We start from the raw sequence: 19,214 nt of genomic DNA on the forward strand, positions 1-19,214 counted from the left end.
AAGAAGAGAGTAAGGGAGGATGAGAGAGAGAATGAGTACGAGTGATCGATGGAGAGAGAGAGAGGGTAGTAGAGTAGGTGCTGTGGAGAGAGAGAGTAAGAGTGAGATGTGAGAGAAGAGAGAGAGAGACGTAAGAGTGGTGAATGAGGAGAGAGTGAGGAGACTTGAGTGAGTGAATGAGAGAGAGGAGTGAGTGAGTGAGTGAGTGAGAGAGAGAGAGAGTAAGAGTGATGAGTGAGTGAGAGAGAGAGAGTAAGAGTGAGTGAGAGAGAGAGAGAGAAGAGTGAGAGTGAGTGAATGAGAGAGAGAGAGAGTGAGTGAGTGAGTGAGTGAGAGAGAGAGTAAGAGTGAGTGAGTGAGTGAGTGAGTGAGTGAGAGAGAGAGTGAGAGTGAGTGAATGAGAGAGAGAGAGAGAGAGTGAGTGAGTGAGTGAGTGAGAGAGAGAGAGAGTAAGAGTGAGTGAGTGAGTGAGAGAGAGAGAGTAAGAGTGAGTGAATGAGAGAGAGTGAGAGAGTGAGTGAGTGAGTGAGAGAGAGAGAGAGTAAGAGTGAGTGAATGAGAGAGAGAGAGAGAGTGAGAGAGACTTAGATGACTGGGAAATTTTTTAATCCCCCTCTAAACAAAGCAGGATTATTAGGCGGGTGATTAAAAATGTTCCCCGTCATCCCAGTCTCCTGTTTGCGTGCGATAAGGGGCTTGTCTCGGCTTGTCTCTCCTTGCGGTTCACGGTCATTGCCCCAGTAACCCCCGCCAGCTCCGCCGATGCCCCCCTCGGAGAGCCAGATGCCCCAGCCTCGCTGTTGTACCCTCACCCAGACGGCCGTGTTCGCCCGTGGGAGAGAGCTGATTGGAGGACCTTTGATTGGAGGACTGTATCCCACTGCGCACTGGAAGGCCAGTGCACTGTGCCCAACTGGCACAGTAAACTCATACACAGACAGTACTGTATATGCCATATGGAGTACTGCCAGCAATAATGCGTGGACTAAACAGCTGGTGTACAGTAATGGTATTCGCCAGTAGTGGCATACAGTGCATATATTTAAATCCCGACCAGTTGTGTGCAGTAATGTTATACGCCCATTAATCTCAATGGCTCGTCTGCAGTGGTAATACGCTCTTAAATCCCAATGGCTGGTGCGTAGCGGCGCTACGCATATGCTTAAATCTAATTGGAACGTGTTCCGTAATGACATGCACTTAGGTGTAAATAGCTCGTATAGCCGCGGTGTACACGCGCTTAAATCTAAATGGCTCGTGCGCGGTTGATGATATACTGCACGTGCACTTAGCTTTGAATGGATTCAGTCCCAGGCCTCTTTTATTGTTACCTCTGAATTTGTTCTCTGGGCAGGCGGGGAGATTCGGAGCGGCTGTCTTGCCACTACAGCTAATGGAGGTGTAGATTTCTTTTTCTTCAGTGTTTTAACGCATTTTGTAAATGAGAGTGTTTGGCGTCCTGAGCGGTTGCAGAAACGGAAACACCCCCCCCCCCCCCCCACCGGTCCTCACCTCTCAGTGCGCCCTTGACCACCGACCCCTGTGACCTTGCAGTCGGCCAGCAAAGGGTTAACCTTTCCTTGCAGGCTCGGGGACTGTACACCTCTTTGTTTCCAGAGTGAAAAATTACTGGAAAGATTTTGTGTAAAAAAAAACAAAAAAAAAAAACATTTTAAATGAAAGAAAAAGGCGTGACATCTAAATCTCGCCCTCTCCCGCTCCCTCTCTCCGTGGCGTTGGGGTAATTGAATGAGCGCGGGTAGTCATGGAGATTAAACCCCCCTGTGGCATGCGCAGATTAACCAGCGGACTGCTCTCATGCACGGGGCTACATTACCGAGGGGGGGAGAGATAAGGACGTGGAGAGAGAGATAGGGGGTAGAGAGAGAGAGAGAAGGAGAGATGAGCAAGAGAGAGGGGGAGAGAGATAAGGACGTAGAGAGAGAGATAGGGGGTAGAGAGAGACAGATAGAGGGCAGGAGAGACAGAAGGGGGGAGACAGATGGGGAGAGTCGGGGAGACCGAGAAGGAAGGAGTTAGGGTCGGAGAGACAGAAAATGGGGAAACAAAGGGATGGAGAGAGAAAACGGGAGGGAAGCAGGAAGAGAGGAGAAAAAGAGAAGGCGAAAAGAGGAAACAAGGAAGTAGCAGACAGAGCGTGAGAGAGAGAGAAGAGAGAGAGAGAAACAGAGAGGAAGAGAAGAAGAGTGGTAGAGAGAGAGAGAGAGAGAGAGAGGAGAGAGAGAGAGAGAGAGAGGGAACTGAGTGCAGTCTGTTGATTTAGAGATAACATGAGCAGGTGGGATTGTAACTGCGCTCCCCCCCCCTCCCCTTGTGGGGTTGCCGTATCCAAGGTGGAGCCTCCCCTATTGTCTGAGTGAAAGGGACGATGACGAGCCGGAGGAGGAGGAGAGGAGGTGATGAGGAGTGCGCAGTCCCAGCGCCTGACTTCCTCTCTCATCAAACTCATTAAGATACTCACCCGTTTCGTTTTCACCATTAGCTAAAAACATACCAAAAACCGGCGGCAAAAAAAAAATCCACAAAGAAACAGCCAAAGACAAAGCTCAAGGCTTTTTTTCCGCCCCTCCAAACACCTTTCCACGAAAGCAAGCATGAAATCTAATTTATTTCGCTTTGATCCGCAAATTGAGTTTACATTTGCCTGAGCTGGAGCTCGGCTGCACGATGAATTGTTCTTCCAGCGCTTTTTTTTCCCCCCCCCGATGCTTTTTGCATTGTTCTGAATTCACAGAGCTCTTGTGCATTCTCATTATTGTGTTGACGATGTCCTGTTTTAATTATAACTATTATCACCAATCTTCATTTGGAGCACTTTGCAGCCTCATTCTGTGTAATTAAGGTCTAATAATGGGACTACTGTGCCACAGGCGTTTATGCGGGGATTTTTTTCTGTTTATTGTAATATTTTTTATAGGGAAACTGAAAAGATGTAGGAACTTTATTCTTTGTAATCAAACAGATAGGACTCGAAGTCACAGGTCTCTTCAGCTCAAAAATCTGAATAAAGTTTATAGCCCATTCTCCCAGTCCACCGTTTTAATGCCTGTTAGATTTTGGCCCTTTGTCAGTCGGGTTTGTGCTGAATTTCAGTAAGAGATTTCTGCCGCATTTCGGTTGGGTTTCCCTTGCGTTTCATGTCAGTACCGCTTGCTGTGTTCCTGTTGCCTTTCCGAAGGTAATTTGCTTCTAAATGAGATTTTTGGGATTTGACGGTACAGGAGCAGCGGGGTGAGGTTTTTCATCCTTAACCCAGATGCACCCCGCTCCCTCCTTCCCAAGAGGGCATGACCCCCCCCCCACCCTCTTATTTTCTGGGGTTTAAATGGAACCTGCAGCACACAGAACGCAGCACACCCAGACCCCCACCCCCCAATATCATCAAATCTCTATCCCGGTGACCTCCCCATCTACCCCCTCTATCTCTATCCCCCTTTCTCCCTCTCTTTCCCCCACCCATCTCTCTCTCTCTCGCTCTCTTTCCCCCCCCTCCTTCCCCTGTGGGTAAATGCTGGTGGCTGCCAGGATATTAACTGTGGTCTTTTTCTCTGTGGATTACATGTTTTATGCAGAAATTGGGCAGATTAACCAGTGGTGGGGGTGGGTGGAGCACAGTTAATAAAATGGCCGCCTTTGTGTGTGTGTGTGTGTGTGTAAAATGAATGTCTATGAGGAAGAAAAGGGGACTAGAATCCACTTTTGGGACCACTGCTTCCCCAACACCCCAGGAGAGCTGAGAGGTGGGGAACCTGTGGGGGTCTTGCGTGTGCCGGTGGGCTGTTTTAGCATGGCCCCCTCTCTCTGACGAGATGGGTTTCCAACAATCCTGAGTCTTCGTGCATCCCCAGTCCCAAGGCTGTTTTTGTAAAGGTCTGGCAACCCATGGGTCAAGACTTCCCATTGTACCAAATAAATAAATAACGAAATAAATAAGATAAGGACGGAGGACATAAGTGGGAGGGGAAGGTTTCCATGACTACGGGGATTTGATGGGCAGACGGTTTCAGTGTTGGGAGGGGGAAAGGGTGTGGTCACCCAGAAGGTCACCCTTTCTCTCATTCTGAGGACAGAGCTGGGGGTGTGGAGATCACATGGTCCTTTACGGTGTGGGCGATTGTGCTTTCTGAGTGTCAGATAGACGGTGGGGGGTGGGGGGTGGGGGGTGGGGGGGGGGGGGTCAATGGCTTCAGACCACTGAGAAGCACCTCAGCCTGTACCTGCTGAATGTGACCCAGATTTTACACAGAGAACACCTGTGCCACTTAGCCTAATGGTTTTGTCATTCTGGCGTATGACTCTGTGTGTACATGCGTGTGTGTGTAACATTTTGAGAGAAAATAACTATTGAGTCAGGCTGATCTTTCATAGAGCCATTCACCTCTGGCACCTACTGACCTCCTCTTTTCTCTCTCTCTCCTCTCCCTCTCTCCCTCTCCCTCTCTCTCTCCCCTCCCCTCTCTCCTCCCTCCCCCCCTCTCTTCCTCTCTCTCCCTCTCTCCCCCTCTCTCAGACGGGCCGCTGGGGGGGACTCCTCCTCCGTACGGGTACGACGCAGAGCGGGCGGAGGAGCAGCGCCGTTTCCATGACATGATGCCGTACATCGACGACTCGCCGTGCTCCTCCCCCCGCCTCAGCTCCCGCAGCCGCAGCAGCCGCGACACGCTCTCCTCGGGGTCCCTGGAGTCCGCCAAATCCGTGAGTGCGCCCCCGCCCCGCCCCCGCCCCTCCCCACAGAGCCCCTCCCTGTACCCCTCCTCCCAACTGTACTACACTGGACAATCTGAATCTAATTCATTTTTATCATGCATTTCCCCAAAATGCTCTTCACACTACAGCCACGCAGCATACTGTAACCCTGCGAAGGCCTGGGACCCCCACAAAAGCAAAGGGTGGGGCCACAGGACAGGGGCTCCCTGGTCTGAGCAGATAGGAGGAGACCTTGAGAGGAAGCAGACTCAGTTCTGGAGGCCTGTCTAGATCAGGACAAGTTGTGTGCAGGCTGCTGTAAGTGGTGGTTCTGGGGTGGAGTGGGGATGAGTGGGGTGCTGGAGTGCAGGCTAGGGGGCTCAGACAGAAGGCTCAGGAGGTGGCTCACTACTTAGAACAGGTACCTCACCCATTTTAGAGAAACAAGCAGAAAGAACAGGGGGATCTTTCCCAAAGACTGCTGTAAGCTATGAGCTCAGCTTGGTTTGTGGCATTTTCTTTCCATTGTTTCAGAGTGTATCTGCGGTTGCTAAGTCCCTGATTGGTGGGAATGGCATACCACAGTGTGTTATTGGTTGATGGTTAGCGTTCCTGGCAGATGGTCGACAGAACATCAGCGCACTCCTGTGGGCGACAGCACGTGGGCCACTGTGGCAATGCCATTGGGCAGCACAATTACACACGTCAAGTGAGCAATGAGGTCACTGGCTGGTGGGAGGGGCTTCCCCAGGAACGATGATATAACATATAGTGTGCATTCAAGGGCACCAGAAAGTTACACGAGTGATCTAAAACAGAAAAGGGACTGAACTGAGCACCCGTTTTCAGGGTCCTGCAGTATGGTGACTGAGAGAACAAACTGTGTGAAGCCTTATTATCTAGTCCCTTCGTTAACGTTGTTAGCGTTGACTAGCTAACACCAACGTCTACCTCGGAACATGCATTTGATTGGATAACAGTGCCGAAAGATGATGAAATAAATAGCTGCTTGGTTGGCTAGACTCACACTAACAGAGTGATTTAAGGAGGGATTTGTTAAACAAACAAATGTGTTTGGAGCTGGAGTCCCCAGGTGGGGCTTGGGTCGGATGAGGGTAAGAGAGCTGACACACACACACACACACACACACACACGGACACGTACACGTGCACACACACATACACACACACGCAGAGACATATACGCACACACACAGGCACACACATGCACCCACACACACACACACACACACACCCACACACACACCACACAGCTATAGGCAATAATACTAATTGCAGATGGGTCTGTATTCCCGACAGGCGGAGCTGGACCTGGAGAAGGGTCTGGAGATGAGGAAGTGGGTGTTATCTGGGATCCTGGCCAGCGAGGAGACCTACCTCAGCCATTTGGAGGCGCTGTTACTGGTGAGTGCATGTCTGTACAGCCTGAATGCGTGTGCTGCTTAGGGCAGGGAACTGTAGCTGATGTGTCTCAGACCACTGAAAACCACAGTGTGTGCGTGCACATGTGTGTGAGAGTGGTCATAGTGCAGGGGGTTGTGGGTAATGTAGTTCTCTCTCTCTCTCTCTCTCTCTCAGCCCATGAAGCCTTTGAGAGCCGCTGCCAGCACCTCCCAGCCGGTGCTCTCTCTCTCCCAGATCGACACCATCTTCTACAAAGTGCCTGAGCTCTACGACGTCCACAAGGAGTTCTACGACGGCCTCCTGCCCAGAGTGCAGCAGTGGAACCACCACCAGTGTGTGGGCGACCTTTTCCACAAGCTGGTACGCGCCCGCCACGGAGACAGCCCTGAGCATCTCCCTCCCTCATTCCCGTCTGTGATTGGCCGAGGCTGCAGCCAGCCTTGCTCAAGCACATATCTCATGCTCTTTAACTCTTTTTATGCTGGTAAAATTTTTACACCCTCCCGCAGGTCTCTTTGAATTTTCACCGAAACCTTCATGTTAGGAACGAAAACATACAATTACATGTAACGAGAATTTGTGTTCTGAATGCAGCTTCAAAATAGGTGCTTTCAGCAATCTGCAATAATTTTACTGCTAGCTGAAGTATTTCAAATAATTACTTGACCCAGGTGTGAGTATGTGAGTGAGCGAGTGTGAGTGAGTGGGTGAGTGAGCGAGTGTGAGTGAGTGGGTGAGTGAGTGTGAGTATGTGAGTGAGCGAGTGTGAGTGAGTATGTGAGTGAGCGAGTGTGAGTGAGTGGGTGAGTGAGCGAGTGTGAGTGAGTGGGTGAGTGAGTGTGAGTATGTGAGTGAGCGAGTGTGAGTGAGTGGGTGAGTGAGCGAGTGTGAGTGAGTATGTGAGTGAGCGAGTGTGAGTGAGTGGGTGAGTGAGCGAGTGTGAGTGAGTATGTGAGTGAGCGAGTGTGAGTGAGTGGGTGAGTGAGTGTGAGTGAGTGAGTGGGTGAGTGAGTGTGAGTATGTGAGTGAGCGAGTGTGAGTGAGTGGGTGAGTGAGTCAGTGGACGGGCTTGTGAATACATTGCAGATCTCCGGGGGATTAGCATTAGCGCGATACAGAACACGGTGGTCCCCCTGTCACATGAATCCTCTCTGTAGTTTTATGCTTTTAATGAGAGGAAAGTGATTAGGCGTTTGAACAGGGGACTGATGGGTTTCTGTGCTGCCCTGGAGCACTGGCAGAGTTTGAATAGCAAAATGAGCTTTTTAAACGCTCACTCAGTGCCACACTCACTGCTCTAATCGTCCTCCATAAAACTGTAATCTGCTGCCATGGCAACACCAGCAGGCCTAAAAGAGGCCATGCTGGTTTGAGGGGGGGGGGGGGGGTGGTTGACCCTGCACCCACTGCCGTCCCGCGTCTGGGCATCGCGTCGTTTGAGTGATTCTTCCGTGTGAAGAGGTCCGCCATAGGTCACCCGCCAGATTGCTGTGTCTGGGACTTCCTGCCAGTCAATGAAAGGCCACCCCCCTCCAGTCCCTGGATGAACAGGCCTGTGTCAGATTAATAAGAGACCGTACACACATGCAAACACGCACACGCACACACACACACACACACACACGCACACACACACACAAATCAGTAGCAACACTACAGAGGCATATCACATGTAGAGAGTGCAGAAGAGCTGACCTCACTCACACACACACACACACACACACGCACAAGCGCGCAAGCATGCCCACACACACGCACACACAGACACATACCCACGCTTACACGCACCCATACACACCCACACACACCCACATACATACACACACAGTTACAAGTACTAACACTGCAGAAGCCTATGACATGCATATGTAAAAGAGGCCTCTGACCTCATCCAGAAAGCTGCTGTTTGCCTGGTCATGGTCAGACCGTACCAACTAGTCAGACCTCTCCGTTCCATAACCACGGGACATCTGGCTCCTCCCACTCTCTGAGCCTGCCCTTCCTGGTAGCCTCTGCTGTCTGTCTGTCCCCTTCATTAATGAACTTCACAGGGCCGTCAGAACAGCGGAAGGTCATCTTCCATCTTCCATCTTCCAGTGCAGACTGAAGCCCCACCCCTTCACACTGCACCTCTGCTCCTCCACCCCACCCCCCTTTCCCCTAGCCCTGATTAACTTCTCTTTTTGTTTTCAGAGCCTGTGACTCTTTGCTCTGGTTTGTTGATCGTGGTTTAAGGCTCATTGGGGTAGTTTAATCGTTGTTTGTGTAACTAAGTCGAATGCTCAATAGGCTAGTTGACAAGTTGTTTGCTCTGCATAAGAGGATGTGCTAAAAGCTTGTAAAAAAAAGCATAGGGGCTTGTTCTCAGGCCAGGGATGTTAACCCACTAGTGACAACAAGCACAGGTCTGACGTGGCGACAGATGATTGGTTCACTGGCCCACAGCTGTCCACAGGAAGGCGCTGAACAGAGCAAGGACAATTGGTACAGATGATCAGATATCTGTGTTCCTCACAGGAGGGTGAAAACTGAGAAGCACAAGGCTTAGCACAGCACAAACACAGCTGCAATGCTTCCAGTCCTTCAACAGAGACGGTATCTTTTTGAGATATAAATCCTTAGGGTCTCATGATATAGGATTGATTTGTGTTGCATTCAGTTGTGTAATGTGGAGCCTTTTACATTTCCAAATCTATTTTCACACTTCTGATAACCCTGTAAATAAAAATGTAAGCTATAGCCTGGATTCTGTCAGCTTTTCTACTTAACTTTGACTTGGTAGTAAATATGTTTTTGTGGCTTTTAGGAACTCGTTTTAGAAGCAGTGTGTGACAAAAAATTTCATATAACTGTGAAAAAGTTATTTTTAAGCCAACTACTTAACTTAATTGCACCCAGTGGCCTATGTTAATAATGTTCATCCTTTGACTTCAGAGTCATTTGACTTCTAAATGCTTGTGTTGTTTTTTTTCTGAACGAATGCTGCTTAGTGAGAACATTAAAGGTGAACTTGCTAGTGTTCTTGGTAAATAGAAAAATTAACACTTTTAAATGAGTTGTGAGTGAATGGATAGATGTTGATCCCACCCTTTGTTCTATCACTGGAAACCTTTATACGTGAGTAAAGTGTCAGACTCTACACACCCGCCAGGTACTCAATACCCAAGGCCCTTCTGTTCTTTCTGCCTCTGAAATGCAGGAGCTTCCAGGTGGCAATGTGAATTTCTGGTCCTATATAACTGTACAGGACATCCATTGCCACAGAATTGCACTTCAAGTATTTGTTTTTTTATGTCAGTATCCATTTCCTTGATAATATTCATAAGTCTCATCAAATTGGAATGTTTTGGCTTCAGCGGTAGAGAGACGTAAATGTCCATGCTAAGACTATTGAACCGATGGGTCTTAACAAATCAGTGGTGAAGTTGTTCAAGCGTGTACCCGTGCTGGCTACGGTGGCTTTAGCCCTGTGTTTAGGGTTCCATTCCGTGTCTCTGCGGCCGGTTGGTCTGTGGGGCGTGTTTTTTGGATGCGGGTAGAAACACCGTAACGGCCACTGACGGTTACCCCACGCCCCCCCGACCCCCCCCCCCTTGCCTCCCCAGGCCAGCCAGCTCGGCCTGTACCGGGCCTTCGTGGACAACTACAAGGTTGCCGTGGAGACGGCGGAGAAGTGTTGCCAGGCCAATGCGCAGTTCGCCGAAATCTCTGAGGTAAAATGGGGTCGCTGGTGTCAGGGTTTGGGACAGGGCCTCTCTCTCCTCGGTTGTGGGGGCAGGATGGAGGTGTGGGAGAACACGCTGTACACACCTACCAGACCGCTCCATTCTATTTGGGGTTACACGCTCTACACACCAAACAGGCCTCTCTGTTCTGTTACCTCTGGCGTCTGTTGATATAGAACCTTCATAAAGCTGCTGCTTCCATTCTCGCCACAACCTGCTGTGCTCCTCTGCCTGAGCATTGTCATGGCAACGGTTGTTGCCTGGGAGACATGGAATTATCTCACAGTTACTGTATATTGTAGTGACCCCCCCCCCCCCCATCTGCCACATTAAAAAGTGGAAGTAAAATAATGCATTGAATCTGTATCTCCTCATGAACCTAATGTTGGTTATTATACAGACTAAAAACTAGAAAATGTGGGTTGACATAGATGGAGCCTGGCACCATGGTATATTGATACCACATGCACATTTTAAACAAGATGCAGAAAGCTATAGCGCAAGTGGCGTGCAGCCACGTTAGAAGTTTGTCTCGCACAGGCCGATATCGCGTCTAATTATAAACGCTCTCTCTCAGCGGCTGAAACGGCCAATAAGGCCAATCGGAGGCTCCTGGTTGATGCGGTTGCTAAACTTCACCAGAATACCATTCTTTTCACCGTGCTCTATTTAGTGCCATGTATTAGCGCTGTACCAGCGCGCACCCCGCGCTCCCAGACGCGGGCTACTTATCGCTCCCCAGACTTAATAAACAAGCCGCAGGGAGCGGAGCGTTCCAATACCACGCTCCCCACCTCCGCAAAGCTCTCCCCGCATCGCTTAGGAAAGCCAGTTCTGTTGATATTTTTAAAGCAAGACTCAAAGCACATCTCTGCTCACTCTCCTACATAACTGGTTTCATCTCCCGGTTTGATAAGTTAAACACTTAAATAAGTGTTTCTATTATTATTATTATTATTATTGTTGTTGTTGTTGTTGTTGTTATTTTCAGTTTTTTTCATTATGTTGTTGCTATTTTTTTGTTTGTTTTAAATGTACAGTGTGTTGAAACTTCTTTGAAATGCACTTTAAATAAAAGATGACTTTTTCTGGCATACATAGCACAATGATGTCACTTCAGTAGTGTGGGGTGGTGGACTTGGTTCTCTCATGAATTTATCTGGGCTGATGACATCATGTCTGTGTGTCTGGGCTGATGACATCATGTCTCTGCGTCTGCAGAACCTGAAGGTCAGGCCGACTAAAGACTGCAAAGAGCAGCCGACCAAGACCACGCTAGAGAGTAAGTGCTTGCAACACAACCCGTACTGCTGTGTGTGTGTAGAAACACAGCCACACAGCCACAGAGCCAGTCACTGTGTCTGTGTCACTGTGCTCAGTCTGTGATAGACCCAGTGGAAGTCATATAAGGACAGCATAGTGATGTAATGCTGTAATGTATAATCATGTAATACATAATACTGTAATGTGTAAAGCTGTAATGTAATGATGTAACGCCATAATGATGTAATACTTTAATGTGTAACGCTGTAATGTAGTGATGTAATGCTGTAATGATGTAATGCCGTAATGATGTAATGCTGTAATGTGTAATGCTGTAATGTAGTGATGTAATACTGTAATGTGTAATGCTGTAATGTAGTGATGTAATGCCGTAATGATGCAATGCTGTAATGTGCTCTGTCCCCTGCAGCTCTGCTGTATAAGCCAGTGGACAGAGTGACGCGGAGCACGCTGGTTCTGCACGTGAGTGGCTTAGAGCTGTTCAGTGCTTCTGTGCCTCCTGTATTTCCGGTCTGCTAATTTCAACTGCGACCACAAAACAGAAGTTTAAATATTAGTAACATTCAGAATTTTCTCTCATTTTAATATTCTTTTTTTTGTAGAATCTTTATTTTTCATGTTTTTTTTGCAGTTTGTTGAGTCTAATTGCAGAGGCAGTGTTGGGTAGTCTGATTCGCTGAGCTTGATTACAGTGGCAGTGTTGGGTAGTCTGACTGGCTGAGCCTGATTGCAGGGGCAGTATTCGGTAGTTTATTTGTTTTAGTGCATCAGGTGATCATGACAACATGATATTTACTAGAGGTAAACATGGAGCAGTTTCAGCCCTCAGTGCTCAGGTGTGCGGTGTGTCTTCCTGTGCGGCAGGACCTCCTGAAACACACTCCCTCCAGCCACCCGGACCACACCCTCCTGCAGGACACCCTCCGCATCTCCCAGAACTTCCTGTCCAGCATCAACGAGGAGAACACGCCGCACCGGCAGACCAGGAAGGGGGAGGTAAGGGAGCGTGTCCTCAGGGACACTGGGTTACTTATGCTGGAGAAAAACCCTCTGAGCGCCACCGTGTGGTGTGGAGGTTTCAGAGCGGGAGAGGGACTGTGCTGAGGCGCCATGGTTACTGGCTTTTTATGGTGGGTTTAAATATTCCCTGGAAAAAATAATATCAATATACATTTTCTTTATTTGCCACTTCATGCTCTTCACTATAAAAATCCAAATACAAGAACTCTAGATACTAGAATAAAACAAAATCCAAACGGGCATTTATTTTACACATGACTAAATATATGAGAAAAAATTCTGAAATTAAAGGACGATGAACAACAGATTAAGACGACAGCTTGTCTAGAGGAACAGAAAATACCCACATCTCTCTCCTGAGGAGGTGCATACAGTATGTTATAATCTTCTTGGAAAGGCTACCCATAAGGTATAACCGCTAAAGAGAAAGGACTTGAGCAGAGGCTGAATCCCATGTGTGGCAGAAGCCCTCTCCCAAGCAAAGACCGTGATGCCACACTGGGTGTAGTATGTACAGTGCAGTCCATTAGCATCTGGACAGTGACATTTGACCAGTCCAATTATTGCCATATTGAAATCACCTGCTGTGGTGGCATATGTAGAGCATATGCGTGTGAGCAATGTGTCTTTATGAATAATCATGCCTGCCCTGCATTTTATTAACCCCCACCCCTCCCAAGTGAGCTGTCTTTTGCTGTCAGCAGGGGGTCGTATGTTATTCATAAGGAGGAGGGGCTTTTTCTGTCGAGAGTGTCCACCCACTTAGGCATTAATAAAACATTTTTGAAGCATTATTAATAGCACTCACTGTAGTGTTTCTGGTCCTCACCTCTTGGTGTGTGTATGTGTGTTTGAGACTGTCTGTTCTTTTAGGGCAGACTTGTCAGTGTGGTTGTGATTCAGAAGACTGCTCTCGTAGTGTCACAGGGGAGACTGCTGCTTCGCTGCGCTCTTATCCCTGGGATACTGAACAGCTGGATGTGGAAGCGCTTGGTGTAAATTACCCCTGTGCCCTGGGGCAGGTCCTAGAGGGGGCCCAATGCTCCTCGCACTGATCATGTGATGTGAATGCGTTGTGATTGGAGGAGCCGATTGTGTGACATGAGGAGGCACTGTGACATCAGCAGTGAAATGATCAGTATTCCGTGGGACACACAGAACTGTGGCGTGACAGGACGCGGCATTGTGACATCATCGGCGCAAAGGAGGGAGAAAGTCCCGCCCCCACACCTCCTCTCGGGGAGTGAGCACAGCACCCAGGGGAAGTGCTGAGAATTGTAACGAGCGGGACGTGTCAGGCCGAATTTGGGAAGTCAAGCAGAAATGAGCCTCGTGGCTAAAAATAGCCAATGCTGCTTCTTCACGGCAGAGCTCGTTATTTGTGAAGCGATAGGCGTGTGTCACCATGTGACCGATGAAGCCACGGACCGGAGCAAAACCACAGCTTTTGAGGAACTTTGGGGAAAAAAAGGGAGTCGTTGGCTTTTTGGCGAACCAGGGCTGGCTCGTTACATCCCTTTCCTGCTGCAGAGCTGGAACCAGGCTGGTTCATCCTCCCCTCTGTGGAGATGCACGCACACACACACACACACATGCACACACACACACACAGACACACACACATGTTTGTTTGACTTACATTCATTCCGTAACCTCTAACCCTAACCCTAACCCTAACCCTAACCCCAACCACTATATGCCTAACCTTAACCTAATTGTAACCCTAACCCTAAGTCCTAACCCTAAAACAGCCTCTTGAACTTGTGGGGACCAGCAAAAGGTCCCCACCTCGTGTAATTTTCCTCATCTTTCTATCCTTGTGGGGACATTTGGTTCTCACAAAAATAGTAATACATGCCCACTCACACACACACACACACACGCGCGCGCATGCCCTCTTGCGAGAGAGTGTTTTTTTAATGTATGCGAGCCGCTGTGGCGTGATTGGGTATTCTGCGGACGAAGCGCACGCTGTGTGAACATGCCGGGCGATCAGCCTACAGGAGCGTCCCAATCGCCCAGCGGTGCGTAGTCGCTGCTCCCCGCCGCCGGCCTCCCGCGCCCATGAGCCTTTCTGTTCTCTTTTCTGTTCCAGTCGTTCCTGGTGAGAGAATACCAATGTGATACCCCCCTCCCCGGGGCGGGCCCTCGTGAAATGTCGGCTGATTGGCTGAGACAGCTTGCCCGATGACTCACTCCTTTATTTCATTGTCTTCTTCATCCTTCTCGTTCAGCATATTGACCGGACAGCACGTCTTTAGCTCTCGCACCATTCTGCTGGCCTGCAGTGGAGGCTGAGTGTGTGTTAGTGTTGTGCAGATGTGTGGCTGTGTGTGTTAGTGTTGTGCAGATGTGTGGCTGTGTGTGTTGTGTTGTGCAGTGTGTGCTGTGTTGTGGGAGTGTGTGGCTGTGTGTGTTAGTGTTGTGCAGATGTGTGGCTGTGTGTGTTAGTGTTGTGCAGATGTGTGGCTGTGTGTGTTAGTGTTGTGCAGATGTGTGGCTGTGTGTGTTAGTGTTGTGCAGGTGTGTGGCTGTGTGTGTTAGTGTTGTGCAGATGTGTGGCTGTGTGTGTTAGTGTTGTGCAGATGTGTGGCTGTGTGTGTTAGTGTTGTGCAGATGTGTGGCTGTGTGTGTTAGTGTTGTGCAGATGTGTGGCTGGTGTGTTAGTGACATTGTGCATCTGAGTGTGTAGTGTGCAGACTGTGTGGCGGTGTGTTAGTGTTGTGCAGATGTGTGGCTGTGTGTGTTAGTGTTGTGCAGTGTGTGGCTGTGTGTGTTAGTGTTGTGCAGATGTGTGGCTGTGTGTGTTAGTGTTGTGCAGATGTGGCTGTGGTGTTAGTGTTGTGCAGTGTGTGTGTGGTAGTGTTGTGCAGATGTGTGGCTGTGTGTGTTAGTGTTGCAGTGTGTGGGTGGGTGTTAGTTGTGCAGTGTGTGGCTGTGTGTGTTAGTGTTGTGCAGATGTGTGGCTGTGTGTGTTAGTGTTGTGCAGATGTGTGGCTGTGTGTGTTAGTGTTGTGCAGATGTGTGGCTGTGTGTGTTAGTGTTGTGCAGATGTGTGGCTGTGTGTGTTAGTGTTGTGCAGATGTGTGGCTGTGTGTGTTAGTGTTGTGCAGATGTGTGGCTGTGTGTGTTAGTGTTGTGCAGATGTGTGGCTGAGTGTGTTAGTGTTGTGCAGATGTGTGGCTGTGCAGTGTGTTAGTGTTTGTGCAGATGTGTGGCTGTGTGGTTAGTGTTGTGCAGATGTGTGGCTGTGTGTTAGTGTTGTGCAGATGTGTGGCTGTGTGTGTTAGTGTTGTGCAGTGGTGTGGCTGGTGTGTTAGTGTTGTGCAGTGTGTGGCTGGTGTGTTAGTGTTGTGCAGGTGTGTGGCTGAGTGTGTTAGTGTTGTGCAGGTGTGTGGCTGAGTGTGTTAGTGTTGTACAGATGTGTGGCTGTGTGTGTTAGTGTTGTGCAGGTGTGTGACTCTGTGCATTAGTGTTGTACAGATGTGGCTGTGTGTGCAGATTATTAGTGTTTTGCAGATGGGTAAACATGGGGACTGCTGGGTGGCTCATTCCGTTAAGGCTCCACGCTGTGGTACTTGGTTTCAGATCAAATCCGGATCGTGCCGGTGTTGTCGCAGCTGCGGACTACATGCGAAAGCCGCTCATGAGGTGTCTTCCACTGACCCAGCTCAGTGGAAGTGGCGCGTTTGTCTGGGGGCTGCGGGGTGAGAAGAAGCCGGGTGGTGATACCGCGTGTTTCGGAGGAGAACAGTGGATGTTCGCCCTCTCCCAAATCGGCAGGGGGGGATTACACACGCGCGCGGCTGAAATGGCAACAGTTCATAGGAAATGCCAAATTAGGGTGGGAATTGTAAATGTTCAGCCCCACGTTGGGTGCCAATATGTAAAGAACACAAACAACAAAAAAATAAACGTGGGGGTGTGGGGGGTGGGGATGGACTAATCCACCTTAATCTCCAAATCCGCCTGCTGATCTGGGATATTATACGTTACTGCATCTGAGCCTGGACCAACAGTCTACGGTCCAGCCTATGATGCAGTGTGGATATGTGTGTGTGCGTGTGTGTGTGTGTGTGTGTCAGAGAGAGAGAGAGGATCTATGTGTGTGTGTGTGTGTGTGTGTGTGTGTGTGTGTGAATGTCAGATAGAGAGGACCTATGTGGGCGTGTGTGTGTGTCCGAGAGAGAGGACCTATGTGTGCGTCTGTGTGTGTATGCGTGTGTGTGTGTGTGCGTGCACGTGCGTGCGTGCGTGCATGTGTGTGCGCGTGTGTTTGTGTGTGTGCATGTGTGTGCGTGCGTGCGCGTGTGCGTGCGTGTGAGTGCGTGCGTGTGTGTTTGTGTGTGTGTGTGCGTGCGTGCGTATGTGTGTGTGTGCGTGTGTGTGTCCGTGCGCGCGTGTGTTATCAGTGTGTCTGTGATCGTGTCAGTTGGCAGCTTTAAGCCCCTTCACATTCCCATAGTTCTCCTGCTCTTTCAGAGTGCTCACTGTTTTAGACAGCAGCTGAATCTGATGTCATTTTTCTCACTGTTGTATCTCAGCCTTAATCAGAACCAGTGTTTCTCGCTCGGACAAATCCCTCAACTGCATGCCCCCCAGAGCTCCAGCTTAGCCTCGGGATCCGTTGAAGTTCTCGTTCGGTGTTCACGCTCCTGTTCATCCGCTGTGGCCCGAGTCTGAACATTTTCACGGGCACTCTTCAGATCTGGAGCTTCCTCCCGTTGCGGTTCTGGACATTCAGCGGTGTTGGATTTGACAGAGCGAGGAATCAGTCCAGCTATTGGAAGAGAGCTGCTGGTAGCATATGCTAGCTCCACTGCTAGCTCCACAGGGTTTCTGCAGAGATGGCTCTGGTTTAGAGCATTTCTGCAGGATGCGGCTGTTCTTATTTGAAGTCTGCCTAGCGGGTTTATCTTCTCCTCGTTCGTCTCTTCTGACTGCGAGCGGGGATAATAAAACAGGTCTAGCTCCACTAGCCCCACCAGTGATGAACCAGTTTTACCAGCAAGTGTCCACCACTCACTAAAAGCATTGTTCTGTTGCTTATTACCAGTGTGCTCAGGACTCAGGAGTGTAGCACAAAATTTTAGGCCCTATGCAAATGCAGTCTCTGTGGACCCCATTAAAATTGTAGACTAAAGCAAATTATTTAGGCCAGGCTTTCTGAGGACCCCCCTCCGCTTGCCCCCTGCCTCAGGGCCTTGGGTTGTGAGTTTCACAATCCACCCACCCCCACTATGACACCCCTGGATGTACTCTGTGATTAGTGGACCTCTCTGGTATCTGTGTGCAGATCTGTCCTTACCCTGATGTACCGCCCCTTCCCTAATCTCCAGACTGGACAGGAAGTTATCTCTGCTTTCTGGTTTCGGCATCCTTCTTTAATTTATTTTTTTAATTTTTATTTTAATTTTTGCAGGTGTGTGTATGTATGTGTGTGTATGTTTCTGTGACAGAAAGAGTGAAAGAGAGAATTGCTTTGTGATTGTTTGGGTATATGTGCGCATGTCAGAGGGAGACTGCCTTTCCGTGTGTGTTCTTGGCTTGTTGGTGAGCCGTATGAAGCTTAAAAGATTCTTTTGAAATGCATGTAGCAAACAAAAGCAGCCTGTGAGAGAAGTCACACAAACGGCCAAAGCCAAGGAAGAACTGAACAATATGGGGTGGGGGGGTGGGGGGGGTGCATTGCAAAAATGGGCCACACATCTACCCCTCACGGATGAAGCGTGTGTCGAAGGGCACAGGATCTGACCACATTGGCTGTCTGTCGCTCCAATAAAGGTCACCGTTCATAACGTAAAAAGGAACCTCTGACTGCCGGAAGGTGGGGGAGGGGGGACCCACCTCCCAGCAGCACCTCCCAGCACGCCCGCCACTGCCGCGGACGTTAGAGGTACTTTCAAGGGTGACTCCATTCAAGCACCGGGCCCAAGGAGGGCGGTGATTGGACGAGCCTGCCGTGAGGTCATCGCCAGCAGCCATACGTGTTCAGCTGATGTCATTGTGAATGCGGAGCTCGCCCAATCACACACACGAGCAGTCAGAATTCATCGACAGTCTGAATTAATTACCAGGGTTCAGCAGTGCAGGTGCGTTCAGCGGAAAGCGAAACGTGACTGCCCTCTTGTGACGGAGTCGTCCGTCTTTAAGCGGTGCATCCTCATTCTCGCATCAGTTGATTGGTTAATTGATTTATGTTGATCGTTTGATTCGTTGACAGGTCATTTGATTGGCTCATTAATTAGTCTGTTGGTTAGCTGCTGAATTGGTCAGCCGGTTAAGTTAAATAATCGGTTGCTTGATTGACTGGTTGATTATTTGGTTGGTTGGTTAGTTGATTGCTAATTTAGTTGCTTTGAATGTTTGGCTGGTTGATTGGTGAATTGGTTCATTGATTGCTAGTTGATTGGGCGGTTGACTGATTGATGGATGTGTAGATTGCTGTATTGGCCGGCTGATTGGCTGGTTTACGGCTGTGCTTATTTATCATGCCTTGTTTCCCCTCTGCAGAGCAGGCAGCTGCTGAAGGACAGCTTCATGGTGGAGCTGGTGGAAGGCGCTCGCAAACTGCGCCACATCTTCCTGTTTAACGACCTGCTGCTCTGCACCAAGCTGAAGAAACAGACTGCAGGGTGAAAGAGTCCGCCTCAGCCTCCAAAATCTGCACCCCGCTGTCTGCACCCCACTGTCCTAAACCACCTACACCCCACTGTCTGAAACCACCTACACCCCACTGTCTGAAACCACCTACAGCCCACTGTCTTAGACGGCCTGTACCCCACTGTCTGAAACCACCTACCCACCACTGTCTGAAACCACCTACACCCCAGTGTCCGAAACCACCTGTACCCCACTGTCCTAAACCTCCGACACCCCAACCTGCACCCCATTTTCTTAAACCGCCTGCACCCCACTTCCTTAAACACATCCTAACCTTGTCATGAACAGAACCTGTTGCCCATTTTCTTCAACGGACTCTGTGCCTGTCTTCTTACTGTATATAAAATCTGAACACTCCGCAATTAAACACAAGGTTTCTCTCCTCCCCCC

The 19,214-nt window shown here is 49.4% G+C and overlaps 1 protein-coding gene across 2 annotated transcripts in view; it reads left to right on the forward strand.

Annotated features, from left to right (window-relative positions):
* Positions 1 to 19,214, forward strand: part of bcr (BCR activator of RhoGEF and GTPase) — a 44,890-nt gene that overhangs the window by 13,374 nt on the left and 12,302 nt on the right. For both annotated transcript variants that reach the window (XM_064308166.1, XM_064308167.1), the window contains exons 3-10: positions 4,532 to 4,716; positions 6,028 to 6,132; positions 6,307 to 6,492; positions 9,738 to 9,845; positions 11,079 to 11,139; positions 11,551 to 11,603; positions 12,006 to 12,137; positions 18,675 to 18,796. In XM_064308166.1, the coding sequence (XP_064164236.1) occupies positions 4,532 to 4,716; positions 6,028 to 6,132; positions 6,307 to 6,492; positions 9,738 to 9,845; positions 11,079 to 11,139; positions 11,551 to 11,603; positions 12,006 to 12,137; positions 18,675 to 18,796 (952 nt within the window). The remainder of the gene's footprint in view (positions 1 to 4,531; positions 4,717 to 6,027; positions 6,133 to 6,306; positions 6,493 to 9,737; positions 9,846 to 11,078; positions 11,140 to 11,550; positions 11,604 to 12,005; positions 12,138 to 18,674; positions 18,797 to 19,214) is intronic.

The sequence above is a fragment of the Anguilla rostrata genome, chromosome 14, assembly GCF_018555375.3.
Source record: "Anguilla rostrata isolate EN2019 chromosome 14, ASM1855537v3, whole genome shotgun sequence".
Lineage (NCBI taxonomy): Eukaryota > Metazoa > Chordata > Actinopteri > Anguilliformes > Anguillidae > Anguilla > Anguilla rostrata.